This window comes from Talpa europaea (genome assembly GCF_964194135.1).
Source record: "Talpa europaea genome assembly, chromosome: 9".
NCBI lineage: Eukaryota > Metazoa > Chordata > Mammalia > Eulipotyphla > Talpidae > Talpa > Talpa europaea.
Genome location: NC_140076.1, coordinates 95,956,009 through 95,975,297, shown reverse-complemented (window position 1 = coordinate 95,975,297; position 19,289 = coordinate 95,956,009). Strand labels below are relative to the sequence as shown.

The 19,289-nt window shown below is 41.7% G+C and overlaps 1 protein-coding gene across 1 annotated transcript in view; it reads left to right on the top strand.

The window, feature by feature from the left end:
- Nucleotides 1-19,289, top strand: part of ABCA4 (ATP binding cassette subfamily A member 4) — a gene marked incomplete at both ends in the record, with an annotated part of 126,944 nt that overhangs the window by 79,582 nt on the left and 28,073 nt on the right. Inside the window, 9 exon segments of the mRNA XM_084242432.1 lie at nt 765-907; nt 8,707-8,911; nt 9,266-9,314; nt 12,368-12,627; nt 13,285-13,341; nt 13,343-13,410; nt 13,883-13,981; nt 15,596-15,782; nt 18,519-18,613. Coding sequence (XP_084098558.1) covers nt 765-907; nt 8,707-8,911; nt 9,266-9,314; nt 12,368-12,627; nt 13,285-13,341; nt 13,343-13,410; nt 13,883-13,981; nt 15,596-15,782; nt 18,519-18,613 — 1,163 coding nt within the window.

Below are 19,289 nucleotides of genomic sequence, written 5' to 3'. Positions count from 1 at the left end.
AAGGTAGCAGTTTAAGTTTTCTTTTTTCACTCCAGTTCTGTGTCCCAAATTCCACTGGTAAAGGAAAGCTCAGAGAAGTCTCCTCAGGAACTGTAAGCTGAAAATGATGAAGCCAAAAATTGCCACCAGAAGAGACCACTTCAGTGTGTGAGGAGACCCAGGTTCATCCTGGGCTGCCAGGTGGACAAGCTGTCATCCCAGACAAATTACTTAATTTCTGGTTGCTGGCAGTGTTTTCCACACAGAAAATGAAAATGATTATCTCTGCTTCTGCTTCTGAGAGATGTGGTGAAGATGAACGAGATAAAGGATTAGGAATGTGCTCTGGGCCCCTTCAGAACAGGCGCTGCTCATATTCAAGTTGTCACGCTTAACATATTGGAGCATTATTGATGCCTTCAGCCCTGTGGCTTAAGAGTCTGGCTGTTTCTGGGTTTTCCTGCCCTGGGTAGACTTCCACCGCCCAGTGTGCATCCAGGGGCCGGGAGGAGCAGAAAAGACCGCTCTACAGCAGTCACATAATGAATGACAAGCCAAAGGGAGACTTTGAGGTTCTGCTTCTTTCTGGGTCTGACTCACACACTCTCCAGGATAAAATCAAACAGTCACACCCTCAAAGTGCTCTGATGAAGTAATAGATTAAAATGGTGATGAAAAGATGTTTTCACCACACTTCGCAGTGTGAAACAAACAAAGTGTGGTGGTGACAGCGGCTGGCATGGGGAGATGCTGTCACTGACGTGATGGAAGTCCTTCTGTTGTAGGGGACCTGCAACTGTGCATCTAAGGAGTTTTCCATCCGGTGTCCAATCTGCACAGATGCTGTAACTGCAGAGCAAGTCTTGGATGGTAAGGACTCAGACAGGCCATACCTTGGTTCTTGTCTAGCCATCATCTCTATTGGTGGGTGTGTGCTATTATTATGCATTTATTTATTTTTTTAAAGATTTATTTATTTATACATACAAGAACTGGGGTACAGGCCAGAGTTATCGGGGGGAGTGAGAAGATTCACCAGAGACAAAGTGGGAAACAGAACAGGCGGATCTACTGAAACACACTGCTGAGGGGAGCAGCAGGTGAGGCAGGAGAGGTCTGCTGCACCATGTGGGTTGCTCCCTGGCTGGGGAGCAACTTGTGCTGCAATGGCTGCAGATAGCTTCCTTGGTCTTAACCCCTTGCACCACCAGGGAGGCCCCTATTGTTAAGCATTTAAATGGGAGTCAAGAGAACACTCTGTGTACTTCCCAAGTCCAAGGTAATGCTACTAAGTGCTCATCCTTTTCTTTGTGTTCTTTTTTTCTCTTCCATCCCCAAAGGGGTTTTAAAAGGCAATATCTAAAAATTCTCAACCGCTAAGGAGGAATCCAGTTTTTGTTCACTCTGCACCTTTGCCCACCCTAAGCCTCCGCTCCTGGGGACCTCCTGCCCAGAAAGAGAGCTTTTAAACATCCCAGGTGGCACCCTCTGATGGAGCCCCTCCAGGGAGATGCTGAATAGAGGCTTTCACTATCAGAGCCCATGCCCTCAGGTCTGACCTCAGGAAATGCTTCCCATCAATCCTTTCCAAGCCCCAACCCTATGACTTTGCAAATGGAAGACCACATATCCCAGAGCTCTCAATGGAAAGCACAACTAAATCTATACTGACTCAGGTTGATGAGGGAGAAAGTATCTGCTTATCAAAAAGAAAACGAAGTTTCCTATTAAGCACACAGTTTTTAAATGTGAAGAATTTACTAAAATCTGAGGAAACGAGAGTCAGTCAATGTTTATGTCCTATGCTTAAATTTTGAGGAAGAGTGCCCAGAGTTTCATCATACTTTCTCTCTCATCTTCTTTGTACTGATGGAAACCGAAAGACAAAACATATCTTTTTTTTTTAAGACTTATTTATTTATGCATACAAGATCTGGGGTGTAGGCCAGAGATGTGGGGGTGAGAGGATTCACCAGAGACAGAGTGGAGACCAGAATAGGCGGATCGACTGAAATGAACTGCTGAGGGGAGCTGCGGGCAAGGCAAGAGAGGTCTCCTGTGTCATATGGGTCACCTCCCTGGCCGGGAATTGAACTTGCGCTGCAGTGGCTGCAGCTAGCTTCATAGTGCTGCGTCTTAACCCCTTGCACCACCAGGGAGGCCCCAGAACACATCTTTGCAAGATGTTTCTGGGTCTTTTTCCCTAGCCTGTCGTCCTGTGGCAAAGCTCTCTGCTTTCTTAGTTTCCTCCCAGGAGGCATTTCGGGCAAATCATTTTGATTACCACCGTGCACCCAAAACTAGTTGGAAACAGGCTGGAGTGGTTCTTTGAAAGGTTACTTTATTTCTAAAAATTTTCTCTGAGTAGAATGAGGATGCTGTGAAAGGTGAGAAGTGCAATTAGTAGTTATGTTTAAATAAGAGAAGGAAGGTCATGCTAATCCCCATTTTGTTCCCTGGAAGACGTTTTACCCACACATACCTACATACCACAAACACTCCTAGACCTCCCTGCCAGATGCTGACAGTCCCCTGCATCGTAGACTACCTCAGGAAAGGCTGACACACACATCTAAGACACAATTCCTGGGAATCCAGCAGCTTCAGGCTTGATTTCCTTCCTAAGAGAACAATGAACATGACCCCTAGAAAGCCCTTAGGGCAGAGCTGCTTCCTAGCCCAGGGGCCCTCCGGCCTCTGTATGAAGTCATTCCTGAACTAGAGACAATTGGGCCTGATTTTCAGGTTTAACATAAAACAAGCCTGTCAGCCCAGCTAAGCAGAAGAATATTGGGTTGAAAGTCATGAAATCCCTCCATCTGGGTAAATTTTTGTTTAAATATTTTTTTCTTGAAGTCACATTGGTTTAGAACCTATAGGTTTCAGCATCAATAGACCCTATATTTTGATCCCCATCAAAAGCCCAGTTTCCATCTACCACCATGCAATTGATTCTCTTTACTGGATTTGCCCAGCCCCCAGCCCCCTACTCCCCTGGTGACCCAGTTTTATTCTCATAATCTAAGAGCTTATTCTTGTTTTGTTATCTTTCCTCATTTTTTTTAAGTTTCAGATATATAGTGATATGTTTTGATATCTGTATATAGTATATCACTATTACCACCAGTCATTTAGTCTCCATCCTTCACCATACAATTTGTCTCCTTTATGCATTTTATGTGCTTCCCCACAATGCTTTTCCCCTCTGATAGCCAACATTTTGTTATCAGAATCTGAGGTTTGTTTTTTTGTTTTGTTTTGCTCATTCCTTTGCTTTGGTTCTTTATACTGTAAGTCTTTGCTTTGGTTACTGTGATATTCAAATATAACTTTCTGTGATGTTCTGCTTTAGGTTGATAACTACTTACATTTGAACACATTCCAAAACTTTACATTTTTGCTCCTCCCCCAACATTTTATATTTTTGATGTTTCATTTTACATCTTTATCTTATATGTACCCTTTAACTAATTCTTGCAACTTTAGATAAATATTACTATTTTTACATTTTAAGTTTTACATTTCCTTTATACATGATTACTCTGCTATTTCTGCTATACTGATAGAGCTTTTCTGGTGAAATTTGTTCATAAGTATGTTCTTGATGTTAGTTATTTCTTTTCCATTTAACATTTCTTGCAGCCAAATCTGTAGCGTGTCTGTTCAGTGATAATGAGTTCCTGTAGCTTTTGTTACCTGGGAAACTTTTAATCTTTCCTTCAATATTAAATGTTAACTTTGCTGGGCTGGAATTTTTTTTTTTTCTTTCCCACATTGAACATATCTTGCCATTCTCTTCTGGTCTATAAAGTTTCTATTGAAAAGCCTGCTGATAGCCTTCTGGATTTTCCCTTATATGTGACAAAAATCTTTCAGTTTTTAAATTCTGCCTTTATTTGTTGCCATTTTAATTAGGCTTTGCTTGGTGTGGATCCTTTCGGATTCCTCTTATTGTAACTCCTTTACCTGAGTGTCTGTTTCCTTCCCCAGATCAAGTTTTGGTCATTTTTTTCCCACAAATATTCTTTTCTGGCCTTTTCTCTCTTCTTCTGACCCCTATAATAAAAGTATTCTTCTTCACGTTGTCCCACATGTCTCTTGAGGTGTCTATACTTTTGTAATCTTTTTTTAATTGTTCTTCTCTATCTGCAAGGGTTCTATTGTGTTGTCTTCCAGCTCACTTATCCACTCCTCAGCTTTGTTCAGTTTGCTGTTGGACCCCTCCACTGTACCTTTCTATTAGTGTATTCTATAGCTCTAAACGTCTATTTCAATCTTTTCAAAAGAAAAGTTCTTCTAGTTCTTCTGTTCTCCTTCCAAGTTTGGTGAGTATTTTTATAAACATTACCTTTTTTTTTTTAAGATTTATTTATTTTTGCATACATGAACTGGGGTGTAAGCCAGAGGTGCTGGGGTGAGAGGATTCACCAGAGACAGAGTGGGGAGCAGAACAGGCAGAGTTACTGAAATACACTGCTAAGGGAAGCAGCGGGCGAGGCAGGAGAGGTCTGCTGCACCATGTGGGTTGCTCCCTGGCTGGCTGGGAATTGAACTCATGCTGCAGTGACTGGCAATAGCTTGATAGTGCTATCTTTAACCCCTGCACCACCAGGGAGCCCCTATTACCATTACTTATTTATCTCTACTTCTTTAAGGTCTTTTTCTGGATTATTGTCTTCCTCTTGCATTTGACACCTGCCCCCATTCTGCCTGATTCTCTGTGTTTGCCTCTATGTATTAGGCAATCCTATTACCTCTCCTGGTCTTGAAGGATTGGTTTTAGGTGAGTGATTGTCTCCATTGTTTTAGGTAAAGGGAGTTCATCATCATAGTCCCCTCTGACCACTGAGCTAGATGCTCAAGGTGTGTTCCTTGTGGGTGCTGCACCTGCTGTGTCATAGTGGGACAATCTAGGAGGCCATCGACCTGGTTTGACTATATGATAACAGTTGTGCTCAGCTGAGGCATATAACTGTGGTGCAACAAGCAGCTGGTGTTGTGGGCTGGCCCAACCTCAGCCTGCTGCTGCTGCTTCTTGGCAGGCAAATGTAACAGGAGGCCCACACTGGCTGCACATTGCATATGGCAGCTGGACCAGCCCATTGTGGCTGGTGGCCCAGCACAGTGTAGTAATGCACTTCTCAGGTGTAGAGCTCTCACCCCGATGGGTCATTTTTATTATATTGTTTTTAATATTATTCTCCTTTGTACCCCTTTGACCCTTTCTCCCTCAGAATCCTCACTTCATTTAATAGTGTCCTTTAGTTTTTTGTGTTTTACTTTTTAAAATCATCTGCTCTGTAAATGTCCAATATTTTTATCATTCTGACCTGCTTTGCAACACATAATCCCCTCATATTTCTTCCATTTTGTTATAGATGGTGAGAATTCATCTTTCCTATGGTTGAATAATATTACATTGTGTGGCTATGCCTCATTTTCTGATCCAATCCTGTATCAGTGGGCACTTTAGATTGTTTCTTTGTTCTTACTATTGTAAATAATGCTGCAATAAATATCACAGGGCATATAATTTTTTGAGTTAATGGTTTCATAGACTTTGTTTTGAAATCCATTCAGTTCCTCAATACCTTTTAATTGGTCAACTAATGATATTTATATTTAAGGTTAAGAGACTATTGCCCATTAATTTTTAAATTTTTTTTGCTTGTCTTTGTCTTTTTATATTTGACATCTTCCTTTTTTGTTTTGTTTGGGTTCCATTTCCATTGTCATTATGTGTTATTTCTATTCATCTTTGTTTGAAGGTTCTGCTGAAGTTAGTGTGTGACGAACTATTTTTGTGGCCTGTTAGTCCAGTCTTATACTCATTCTGATGGGCTCTTCCTCTTTCACGTTGTATAATTTAGTATCTATTACCTCTGTATATGATTTTTTGTTGCTTTATGTATATGTTTTTTGTTGCTTTATAGTAGTCCCTTTAGTACTTTTTTCATATCCAGCTTGGTGTTTAATTTTTGCTTTTCAGCAAAATTCCTTATCCTCCCTTCTGTCTTAAATGATAATTTTTCAGGCTAAAACATTCTAGGCTAGAAATCCTTTTTTTTTTTCTAAGTATTTTAAGTATCTGCTGCCATTCCATTCTTGCATGTAAAATTTCTAATGAAAATTCTGTGAACATATAGGTCAAATATGTGTTCCCTATGGGTTACTCTTCTTTTCTCAATACTTTTAATTGTCTATGTCTTTCACTTTCTCTACCCCTTCTGGAACCCCCATGATGCAGATATTATTTCTCTTTAAGTTATCCTGAATAACTCTTATGCTGTTTCCTTTTGTTATTATTCTTTTTTTCTCTTTGTTCTATTTGTGTCTACTCAGCATTGTGCTTTTCAGGTTGCTGATTTTCTCTATTGTATTTGTCTACTGCTGAGGCACTCTTTTATATTTTAAATTCAATTGTAGGATTTTTAGGTCCATTATTTCTAGTCGGAACAGTCCCATATTTTCTCAATGTTATTGTGGTCTTGGTTTTGAGCATATACTGTTTTTCTTAATTTGGCAAGATGGTTATAAGTGTTATCTTCAAATCCTCCTCAGGCATATGCCACAGTTCTCCTGGATTGAGATTTTCTCAATGATTTTTTGTTCCAACATTTGTGATATGTTCTTCTATCTCTTCATTTTTAGAATTATGGGTTCAAACAGAGAATTTTCTTAAATAATTGACTTTATATCCTTCCTACAGGAAGTTGGGTAGAACCCTAGGATTTTTACCCAGAATTCTTAGGTGTCTATTATTTCATAGGCCAATGCCTTTGCACATGGTTGGGGAACTGGTGCAGGTAGGGGGCAATAGGTAGGAGGGAACCAGGATAGTAGGTAACTGAAAGGTCGCATTTAGTGTGCCTCAAGGGTTCAAACTTCCTACAATGCTGCAGGTACCCAAATTGTGTGTTGCGGATCCATAGTGATCCCTTCTAGTAAGTCAATTCTTCGGTCAAAATGTCTTGTATGGTCTTGTCCCAGGCTCAACCTCTAGTTTTTGGTTGAGCAATAGATGTAGTGCTGGGTGGGGACTATATTTGAGACAAGGCTACAAGCCAGGTGTTGTTCTCTTTGCATTTTGAGTATGGAATATTACCCTGGGGCTCTTGTGTGTGTTGCTCAGACCCAGGTGCTCCAAACTCTGCTCAGTGAGAGAGTTCGGTTGTTTTCATCCTTGTTGGGGGCAATGCAGGTGTTTCACCTATCATAGCCTCAGGCTACAAATAATAACCTCCTCTAAAATAACGCAAAGGTTAGTCTAATCTGCCTCCCCCTCCCAGTTCAAGCTCCCACTGTTTTAATTTATGAGTATCAGGTTCATCCCAGTAATCACCACTCTGTACACTGATTCCTGTAGTTTTCCAGTAGTTCACTCTCTCTTCTGTACACTGACTGTGCAACCCCTTCTCCAGTGCAATACCTGGTTTTTAAAGTCCTCAGTATATGGGTATGCCCTTGAGCTAGCAAGAGCAGAGCGACTCCATATAGCAGCTACCCCTCCTTTTCATGAGTTCTATGGCCCATATTGCTCTAAACAAAGTTTAATTACAGTTTTTCCTACCCCTTTTCACTGTGTCATTGCTCCTGATATATATAGTAATAGTCAACTGTTTATCTTTCCAGAGTTGTTGTCTTTGTTTTGTTATAATTTGTTTGTGAATATGTGGAGAAAGTAAGCCCGGTGTCTTCACTCTGCCACCATCTTGCTGGACCTCTTTATGGATCATTTTTAAAAACAAAGAAAGAAAAGAACTGATTGAAGAAATGGGTTCTGAGTCCCAGGAATGCTTTCACCTCTGACCACCTTTCAAGATGACATGCTAGGGAACTGTGTCTTCAAATGCATGTTTTCAACTTTTTTAAATTAGAGTGTTAACTGGACACTTCCCCACACCCATACTATGCACATGCGCTCCATCCCTGGGTCCACCTCCACAGCTTCTCAACCCCCTTTAGCCTTTCCTGAAGTTTTGCTTTGTTTGAGGAGGAAGGTGCAATCCCAACAGAAATGGTGTCATGCTCCATAAAGTCAGAGCAGATATGGGTGTGTGATTTAGGAGGAGGTGTTCTCACCCCACTTAGTCATCAGTTCCAGGTATGCAACTTGAGCAAATCCACTACATCTTGGACCAGACCAGGAAAATGAAAACAAATTCGAATTAATTCATAGGCTATGGTGAATAAGAATGAGTAATAAAGATGACAAGCACTTTTTCACTTGAGGTGATGTTCACGATAACAATGGGAGCTATCACTCATCAGTATACCAGGAACATTTGTCTAAATGTTTTATGTACTTTTACTCATCCAGTTCTCTCAACTAAATGACAGAGTGGGTGCCATTATTTCCCACTTTCACAGATAAAGAAATTAGGGTGTGACCTGCTCAATGTTGCATAACTTGAATAGGAGAGGATATTTGATAGAACAGAGGAGAAAGCTGGCACAGGGCATCACATAACCTCCCCGGTTGCCCAGCTGGTTAGTGAGGAATGCTTTTGTTTCCATCACATCTCCCATTCAGTGCCCATCCCAGGGCCAACTAGGATAAAATAGCCATGATGGAGTCTTAGCCACAGAAAGAGTCACTACTGAGGGACAAAAGGTCCCTTCCTCAAACGTAAAGTGAAAGAAAATAAGGAGCCCAGGCAAACTCACAATCTTCCAGATCCTAGAAAATAGAGTTGACATTGGTGTTTGTTTATTTTTTGTCCTAAGGGATGTGAATGAGCTGATGGATATAGTTCGCCATCATGTTCCAGAGGCAAAACTGGTGGAATGCATTGGTCAAGAACTTATCTTCCTTCTTCCAAATAAGAATTTCAAGCAGAGAGCATATGCTAGCCTTTTCAGAGAGCTGGAAGAGACACTGACTGACCTCGGGCTCAGCAGTTTTGGAATTTCTGACACTCCCTTGGAAGAGGTAAGGCAGTGTTTCTCGCTGGTTTCTGCCAGTTGCCCAAAGAGGTGGTTCTTTGCAAAAATCTAACACTGGAGGAAATTTTATAAGAGCAGAAATCCTTAATTCTCTACCCAGACACAGCAACTATCTTCATTTCTGGCTATTTCCTCCTGCCTATGGCCATATGCACACATGTTCTATGTAGTTGTGGTCACTACGTGCACACATTTATAGTTATAGAAGATTGTGTTTTTTGATAAAGAATCATAATGTATTTTCTTCCCATTATGAACAATACCCACAAAATTGAGCTTAGTTTAATTTTTCTGAGAGTGGGAATGCCTACCAAATCCTCTCTTTTTTCTTTCTTAACAGATTTTTCTGAAGGTCACAGAGGATTCTGATTTGGGACCTCTATTTGCTGGTATTTGCTGTGTAGCTGTTTCCTCAGCTGTGTAGCTGTTCCCCCAAGCTCTATCTTAAAAGCCTAAGGAAAAACTCATGAAACACAAAGCAAGCAAATACTTCTCCATAGTATTTATCTGACCCCCAAATAACAGGCATTTTGCATTCTTTGTTCCTTTGAAGAACAACAGAATGGCAAAAGGAATGAGGCTGGGCAGGAATACTCTGGTTGAATGGGGGTTCTTGAGGAGGTCAGGCTGGTAGCTTCTCTGTCCCTCAGCTTCTCATCCCACCTCCCAGGCTCTTGTTCCTGCCACATCACCATCCACATGTCCTCCTCTAATCTCCACCAATCTCTGATTCCACTCCTGTCTGCGTGGGTGACAATAGGCAGAGTCCTTAGAGATAAGGTGACAGCAAATACAACCCAGATGCCAGCTAGGAAGCGCTGGTCCCTTTGAGATTAAGATAAAATAGTTCTGAATTCTCATCTACCCTATGGTACTGAAATCATTGGGGATTATAATTCTATGGATTCTCTCTTGGAGTCTCACTTCTATACGAGTCAGCACAGGCACCATCTGGCCCCATCCATGAGTCCTACCAAATCTCAAGGTCAGAGAAATCATTCATGAGTACAGTAGGCTTTGTAGTGCAGGGTGGGAGGTGGGGAATTGACCATAACACAAGCTACTTCAGATAAAACAATAAGCATCACCTTATTAGGTAAAATCTTTTCACTGATTAAAATACCCACTGTTAAAATCCTCTCCCTAGTTCCTTTTTCCATGCTGCTTTCCTCTCTCTTGGTCTTGGGCAAAGCTGTAGGACAATTCCCCTTTGCTGCCTTGGGTTCCTGCCACTGGTTACCTCCTCTACTCAGTGTGGTATATCAGATGTTTTTCTGTCCCTCAAGAATTTTGTGCCTGTGGTTTTCTGTTGCCAACTTGTAAGATAATATCTTACTCTCTATAAGTGATCCCAGAAGTTTAGTTATCAGACAAGCTTAGAAATACTGATGGCCAAACATACCAACTTAAGCATGCCCATGACCTAGAAGAGGTGGCCATCCTGGCAGAGTGGGGAGCTGGGGGCAGTCCTCACAAGGGGGTGGGAGCAGCTCACCACAGGGTCCATGTTTTCTGTCTAGTTTGACAGATTCAGAAATTGAATTCTCCATTTACCCAAAGGCAAAGATTTACCCAAATACCAAAATGAAAAGATGCAAATTTATATCAGAAGCTATGCTGGATTCAAGAGTTAGTGTCCTTTATCTTCACAAAATACTCCTTCTTAATAATTAGGTCCTCTCAGGAGAATAAAACACACATTAGTTTTGGCATAAAATAGGATGTTCCAAAGAGACAGTGAAGGGTAGAGATTAAGAATGAACCTCTAGGGGACCTCCCTGGTAGTGCAAGGGGTTAAGTCCCAGCACTACGAAGCTATCTGCAGCACGAGTTCGATCTTTAGCCAGGGAGCCACATGGCACAGCAGACCTCATCTGTCTCACCTGCTGCTCCCCTCAACAGTGTATTTCAGTAGACCTGCCTGTTTTGCTCCCCACTCTGTCTTTGGTGAATCCTCACCCCCATACCTCTACCCTACACCCCTGCTCTGTATGCATAAATACATAAAATAAATCTTTAACAAAAAAAAGAGCCTCTAGAATGAGGCCAACTACACAGCAAATCTATGCTCTATAACTTGCTAAATGAGTCACTTTGGATAAATAGTTAGCCTTGGTTAACCTCATTTCCTCATCTGCAAGATGGGGAGAATAATAATATCCACATTTTAGGGTTGTTGAGAAAATTACATCAATTCATACATGCCAAACCATAACACAGTGTGTGATAGCCAACTAAGACTTAACAACTAATCTCCACGTTCACAAAATATCTCTTACCTCAAACTTGTCCTTTATACTTTGCAAAGGATTTACATCCATTGTCTTATTTGATAGTCACTATAATCTTATGAAGCAAGTAGGGCAGGATCAGTCCTGTCTAGGGGAAACTGAGTTACATGGTCAGGTGACTTGTCTAAAGTCACACCAGCTTCTGAGGCCTGAACTTTTAAATCTGACCCCACTGATTCCACATTCAAATGAAGGCCACTTTTCAGATGGTCAAATGCACTTATTTTGAATTGACTCCAGGTTAAGGGTTAGGAAAGCAGCTAGGACTAGCCAGCTATCCCCTAAGTGCTCCCTTTACATCCCACCATAGATGTTTCGCAAATGAGCAACTAGTCAGTGAAGTAAACTAGATTTTTAACTGCTGATTTGCAGTGGTTTATAGTGCAAATTCACATGAGTCAGCTCATAACAATTCTGTGAATTGTTCTTATTTTCATTTTACAGATTAGAAGCCTCAGATTTTAACAAGTTGAATCCCTTAACCAAGTTGATGCATCTTGTAAGAAACAGGATTCAAACCTAGTTTCTTAACACCTGGATTGTAATCTTTCCCCACTTGTCAGTAGCTGTAAGAATTTAGAAAGAACCAAGTCAACTTTGACTTCTAATTTTTTTGAGTTCATAGGTTATGCATGAATATATTTTGATGTTTAAAATTTCAGAAAAAAGGCTAAAATCACATTCTACTTCAACCCCATCCCTGTTCCAGCTCTGCCCCATGGTGATATTCTCAATTGACATTGGGAGGAAAGGGGTGTTTTCTCAGAGCTTTGTGGTTACATGTATATATAAAATATCATTTTTCTTTTTATATGATCTATGCACTCAAATATAAATATGATTTTACTATACATATTCTGCAACTTCATTTTTTTTTAACTTGTACAATTTAGTCCTCTGTCAATGCATTTAGATCTATACTATTCCCTTAAACTATCAACATTATGGACACTTTTTAAGTAACTTCAAGTGATTTTTGTCTATAGAGCATCTATACTGAAAAATATAATTTTTTTAAGTATATTACCCTACCTGCCCTGATATTTTGCTGCTGGTTTAAATGAAGGAAAAACCAATGCTATAAGAAAGCCATGGCATAAGAGATTGAGACCTTGTGTATTTCTAAATTATGAATTCAATCCCCAAACCAGGCCACACTGAGCAGAAAAAAGAAAACGTCAGCTTCCAACATCATGGTTTGGGTTCCTTGGAGAAGTCCAAACAGACAACCCAGAGCTCCAACAACCGGTCCGTGGAGCCAGCTCCTGCCCCTGAGGGCCGGCCCTCCCCAGATCCACAGGAGTGGCTCCGACGCAACACAGGGGCCCGGCTGGTCCTCCAGCACATGCAAGCGCTGCTGGTCAAGCGCCTCCATCACTCCATCCGCAGCCACAAGGACTTCCTGGCTCAGGTGGGCAGTGCCCGGGCCAGGCTCTTAGTCTGTGCAAACTTGCTCCCCCGCCGGGGTTGGCATGCCCACTCCTGCTGGACCCACCTCCCCCTGTTTTGTCCCACTGGTAGGTTCAAACACGGTCACGAGCTCCCTCTCGAGGTCCTGCCTGTTCCGTTTCCTCCTTGCCAATCTTTATTTTGACTCTTGGTAACACAAAGCTTCTTTGTAAGTTCAGCCTCACCAGAGAAAATGGAATAATAGTGACCGTGTTAATACTGTCTGTATTTTTACGGGGAAGGTAAAAGTCATGTTTTCATTCATTTTTGAGGTGAGCCTACACAGGAAGGTGCTGTCCTCTTTTTCCTTTTTATGTTTTTTTATTCAGTTGATGAAACTCTGGTTCACCTCTGACTGAACTTTGTCCTACTTCAGTGTTCAACATTGTTCACTGTTGGCCTAATTCAGCCATTCTTCACTATTTTTTCTGGCACATCTTGCCTTTGTGCATGCTGCCTAGAATGTTCCCCAGAAGCCTGATCTTCTCCACCAGGGCATGTTTATGAGACTGTAGGAGAAACGTTTAAAAGAATTTGTGTATGTTATGTGTGTGGGGGTGGGTGCGTGGGTGGGGTGTTAACAGACTGTATACCATAGCCCATGTTTATTTTTCTACAGATTATGCTCCCAGCCACTTTTGTGTGTTTGGCTCTGACCCTTTCCATCATCATCCAATCCTTTTGGTGAATATCCTGCGCTGACCCTCCACCCCTGGATGTATGGGCAGCAGTATACCTTCTTCAGGTGCGGAGACATCTCCCCAGAGCTCCTCATTCACTGCCGTGGCTTGTGGGGTTCCTGGGTTGCATGCTGCTGGGTGGAGCCTGCCCTTTCCACTACCCAGGACAGACACCAGCATGGTAGGGGTCGTCGGGCTGCCTCAGAGAGGAAGTTAGTATAGCTGCAGCTGCCCAGAAAGGTGACATCATGTGGACAACAGAGATTATCAGGAATGAGGAAAGAGAAAGTAACTTGAGTGAGTGAGAAAGCACCTTTTTGAGGTGCAGATGTGATGTGCCTGGAGATCACTGGTGTGGCTGGAGAGCCTGCCCCCTTGCAGGGGACCTAGAGCCAACCTATCTACAAGAGGTGCCTCGTGTATGTGCCTGGCATATAGCAGCCAATCAGTAAATGCTTCTTGAGTTGTGCGTAGGTTGCTTTTGTCCCTCTGCCCCAGCCCCATGTCCATCCAGTAAGCCCCTCTCACTCTGTCTAGCATGGACCATCCGGGCAGTGGGCAGCTGACAGCACTTGCAGATGTCCTCCTCAATAAGCCAGGCTTCAGCAACCGCTGCATGAAGGAAGATTGGCTTCCGTAAGTCCCTGCACACCGTGCGCCCACCTCAGCAGCTGCCCTGGAGACATGGTGGTGGGGTCCCGGGATAGCAGGGTTGGGAGGTGCCCCATCTCAGTCCCATCCTGCATCATACAGATACTCCCTATCTTCTACCAGCATTCACTCAGCCTCTCCAACGCTGGTGTGCAAGCATGTTCACTGCCTCTTGGGCAGCCTCTGCATCACTGGGCACTCTATATTTTCCATAATTCTCAGTATTGAAAGTTTCATAGTGACTTGATACCTGCTTCCCACAACTTATTGGAAAAGAGTTTGAACAGAGAAAGGAGAGAGATGTGCACGTGCTGTTATATAATTGGACCTAGAATGGCATTGATGCAAGCACGGCTTTAATTCTGCACCTAGTTATGATAAGTGGTGGTGGGGAAGGGATTTTTTTCCCACACCACCAGGGAATTCTAGGCTGCCAGTTGGCTATTCCAATTCAATCAATTCTGACATTTTCTACCTGGAGAAAAGGTCTCAGTCCTTCAAAACACTTCCACTCCCCATCCCCACCTTCAGGTTGTCACTTGTTTATGCTTCTGGCCAACTGGATAGATGATAGATGGAGATTCCTAAAACTCAGTCCTTGGGTTCAATTATTTGTTAGAGCTGCTCCTAAAATTCAGACATTTTCCTTGCTATGTCACTAGTTTATTATAAAAGAATATAAGTTAGGAACAGCCATATTGGAGAGTTGCAAGATATGGGAAGAGTATGGTCTTCCTTACCTCTCTGAGAGCACCATGGTCTCCACATTAACCAGGAAAATCTCCCAGCCCTGTTCTCTTGGGTTTTTATGGAGTCTTCATTACATAGGCATGATTGTTCTAACTTAACTAAGTTAGCCAATTACTTATTCTAAATTAATCCTAACTGAAATCATTAGCCATTGCGATGGATTCATTCTTCAAACCTCTCCCCTCCACAGAAGTGGGAGTGAAAGTCCCAACCTTTAGTCACATACTTCATCCCACTGTCAACCAGTCCCCATCCTTAGGTGTTTACCAAAAGTCACCACATTAACATAACAAAAGACCCCTTTGTGACTCTCATCATAGGAAATTCCAAGGGTCTTAGGAACTCTGTGTCACAAGTGGCTAAAGTCCAAATATGTATTTCTCATTACAAGTCACAATATTCCAATGGCCAACTCAATTATTGCTGTAAGTATAAAGAAAGGAGCTATAAAGGCCCTTTGAAATCCACTAAGAATCCCAAAAGTTCAATATAATTTTAACTTCTTCTCTGATTCAGTCTTTTTCAGAGCTACTGATTAGGGCCCAAATGGGCTAATTTCAAATTCCTCTTTCATATCTTCTCTCAACATCTAGAGCCACCAGAAGGAAAAAGGGAGATAAAACCATCCACAAACTAGATAATTTTTCCCCAGCCCCACTTAGTCAACCAGTAGAATCCTAGAATTGATTTTTTGAGTAGAAACTAAAATGCTGGGAGTAGAAGAGGAAAATGCAAGGGTCTTATGAGGAAGGAAAAGCTAAAAAGTAAAGCACTGAGCACTAGTTCTCATCTCCATAGGTTTTATTAACTTTGGGAGTGATGGTGAAATATTTTCTTGTCTTCCATGAGGGAGTACCCCTGTGGCAACTCAACCCCCTGGAAAATACCCTCTGTGTCCCCCCACATCACCCACCTGTTCCAGAAGCAAAAGTGGACATCAGACAACCCATCACCTTCCTGCCGGTGCAGCACCAGAGAGAGACTCACCATGCTCCCTGAGTGCCCTGAGGGGGCAGGAGGACCCCCACCCCCTGAGGTACTCAGCCCTCCAGCGGAAACCAGTGTGTACTGGGGGAAATTAGTTGGGTCTCATAAGTTTCTAGCCAGCTAACATTTGAATCTGACACTTCAAAGAGGGACTAAATGCTGACCCCTGTCCTCTCAGAGGAGCCTCCCAGGGGCCTAGTGGTTGCCACGCAGAGGAGGTCATTGACCAAAATTTCCTTGTCAACTAACACTCCCTATTTAATCTAGTAAGAAAATATTATTAAACGTGGAAAAATTAGATACATCATTCATGCTCATCACTGAAAAATTTAAAATCCACAATTCAGAAGAAAAAATTATCCTATCACTTGGAGGTAACCACCAACAACATTTGGGTTTTTATCTATGCGAACAGGATTGTATTCAAAACATTGTCTTGAAGCCTGCTATTTTCACTTCATAGCATTTCATAAGACTTTGTCCATGTCAATAAATACGCATCTACATCAACATTTTTCATGCCTGCCTGCTTACTGACCCTCTCTTTGGATTTACTTTAATTTACTTAACTAATCTCTCATTGTTGGATATGTCAGTCTTCAAGTTTTCTCCATTATAAGCAATGTTGCAATGTCCATTCAAATGCATATGTACTTACGTATTTATTAGCAGGCTTACAAAGAAGCTAACATGCACACACGTGCGCAAGCACACACAGGCACACACTGGATATGCCAGCAACTTATCTTTTGCAGGAACGTCAACAAACTTAGCTCTGAGTCACATCCGCTCTTGGGAGTTCTGAACTCAGAATGTATCACACTGAGCCTCTCCTGGTTTCAGAGACAGTGAAAGCAGCAAGAGAAGTCTCATTTTGTCTTAGGATGACAAAGGGCCTCCCAGCTGACTTGCACAGACCTAGGCCTGATATGGGCCTCTAGAAAGATCTGCCAATGAATGAATGGTTCCCAGAGAAACAGTGTGGTATGGGGGTTGAGGGGAAGCCATGGTATGTTCCTTGGCCTCTGAGTCTTTATTCCCTCACTTATAAGCTGGGGAAAACTATACTGACCTTGAGGCATCATATGGCCATTCAGTGAAATCATGTGGTTAGAAACCTATACTATTTAGAATTAGATTCAACTCAAGTGATGACACACAGTGAGCAACAGTTTTGATGTTAGTGATGACTAACAGTTTTGCTAATAGTGAGCAAAATAGGACACAAATTTTTCTCTCTCATGTATAAGTTTATGTCAGTGGTCCATGATGATCTGCTTTGTTGTCCTCCAATTTAAACAGGCTCAAATGAACCTCATTGGTCAAGATGGCACAATATACTTCCCAGGCAACATAATGGAAGAAGAGATAAAAGAGAGGGAAAATTTGTTTATAGCTGCCTATAATTAAAGTAATAACTTTCATAAGAGTAGAAGGATTAAGGGATATAGCCTAGAGAAAACATTTGACACAGTTAATGTTTTAGATGGCACACAGTAAGCATTCTGTGGTGTCTAGTTCTCTTCCTAGTGTAGACAGAGGAACAAGGTGAAGAAAGTGTGTACGATGGGAAAAGGGAGAGGGGAACAAGTAAATAAAAATCAAAGTTGTGTGGTGGGTGATGATTTGAGGACACCAAAAATTCTCTCCGCTACCTCTGGGTGGCACCCTTGATACCCAAGCTTCCTAATAGACCAGAAACCTCTTCAGCGCCGAGTTCCCAAATTTAAGTAATACTGCCACCTGGTGGCCAAGGTCATCACTTTTTAATCCTTCAAAGTCTGATTCACTCCCAGTCCTGGATGCATTTTGAAAGTGATTTGTGCATTGTAGGATCCTGTCATTCTGGTCACAAATTTATTGTTTCAGCTGTATGCCAGGCACTTTTCTGGGTGCTGGTGACACATAGGTAACTAGTCAGGAAAGCCCCTGCTCATGGAATTTATGTAACAGGAAAAACAAGTAAACAAATCTCAAAAAACCCACACACACAGGTAAACAGATCAATAGGGAAAACCTTCAGAAGGAAATGATGTGAAAATAATACACTAGTATGTGATGATAGAGAGTGACTAGAAATAAAAAACACTTCTCTGAAGAATAAAACTTGGGCTGACTTGAATAATAAAGAGGAGCCATGTGAGGTTGTCCAGGTAGAGCATCCTAGACAAAGGATCAACCAGGTGCTAAGTTATAATGGGAATGAAAGGTGTTGATTTGAGAAACTGGGAGAATAGGTGGAAAGATAGGGATGAGGGGGCAGAGGCAGCAGGTGAGCTCAGAGAGCCGGGCAGGCCCAGACCATGCGGGCCACATCAGTCTCGGTAATGAATTTATATATGATCCTAGGGTTTACTGGAGTGTGATTAGCCACGTGACTGGGGGGTGGGGGTCTCTGATTTAAATTTTTAACATTCTGTCTGGCTTCTGGGTGGAGAATGGATTTGAAGAGCTAAGGGTGGAATCAGGGAGACCAATTTGAAGGGAGATTTAGATGGAGGCCTGGGCTAAGGGGTAGTGGTGGAACCAGAGAGATGCAAATGGGTTGGAGATTTATTTGGAGGCAGAGCTATTCTATGTTGTCCATGAATTGGAGAAAAGAGAGGGATCAGAGATGACTCCCATATCTTTGATGCAGGAACTAGGAAGACCCAGAGCTCCCTGAAAATTTAGAGTTTTCCCAGCAGTGAAGCCCATATATAATTTCTAGAGAAGAACAAGCAGTTTCAGAAACTGGAGTGCCTCAGATTCCAAAGTAATTAAAATGAATGTCTTATTGTCTCAGAGAATACAGCGCAGCACTGAAGTCCTGCGGGACCTTACCAACAGGAACATCTCCGACTTCTTGGTGAAAACATATCCTGCTCTTATAAGAAATAGGTAAGGAGAGACCCTTTCCTACTTTTCACCTGGCCCCCTATACACAGTATGAACTAGGAACAGAAGATAATTTCCTGTCATGATTTATCAAGTCAGAGCAATGAACTTTTTTCTTTTTCCTAATTTGAAAACTTCATGCAATAGAAAAAGCATTTAAGGTATATGCAAGTAAAATACAGCTTAAGATATATTTTTTTGCCTTTCATTTAAACCAAGTAGTCATTTTTTTGTATTGAAATAACATTGCATTATAATGTAATATAAATTATGTTATATAAATAATATATAACCTAATATAAATTTCAGGTGTGCATCACTGACATTCCACATGGTACATACTTCATTAAGTTCACTGCTAAATATCCAAATCCATCCTTCACCATACCAGTTGCCCCCTTTTATTCAATTTACCAACCTCCCCAAACTGACTAACTTGTCTTATAGTCCAAAGTTTATTTTTTCTTTAGTTAGCCCACCTGTTTGTTTTCCCTATATACCATATATGAGTGAAAACATATGTTGGTATTTGTCTGACTTATTTCACTAAGTGCCCTCTAGATCCATCCGTGTGTTACAAATGCTATTGTTTTTCTTGCCATTGGAGTCCAGTTCCCAAAAATATCTCTAAGGTTGATATAAAGGAACATATTGCCTATTTTCTTCTATATATCCCATT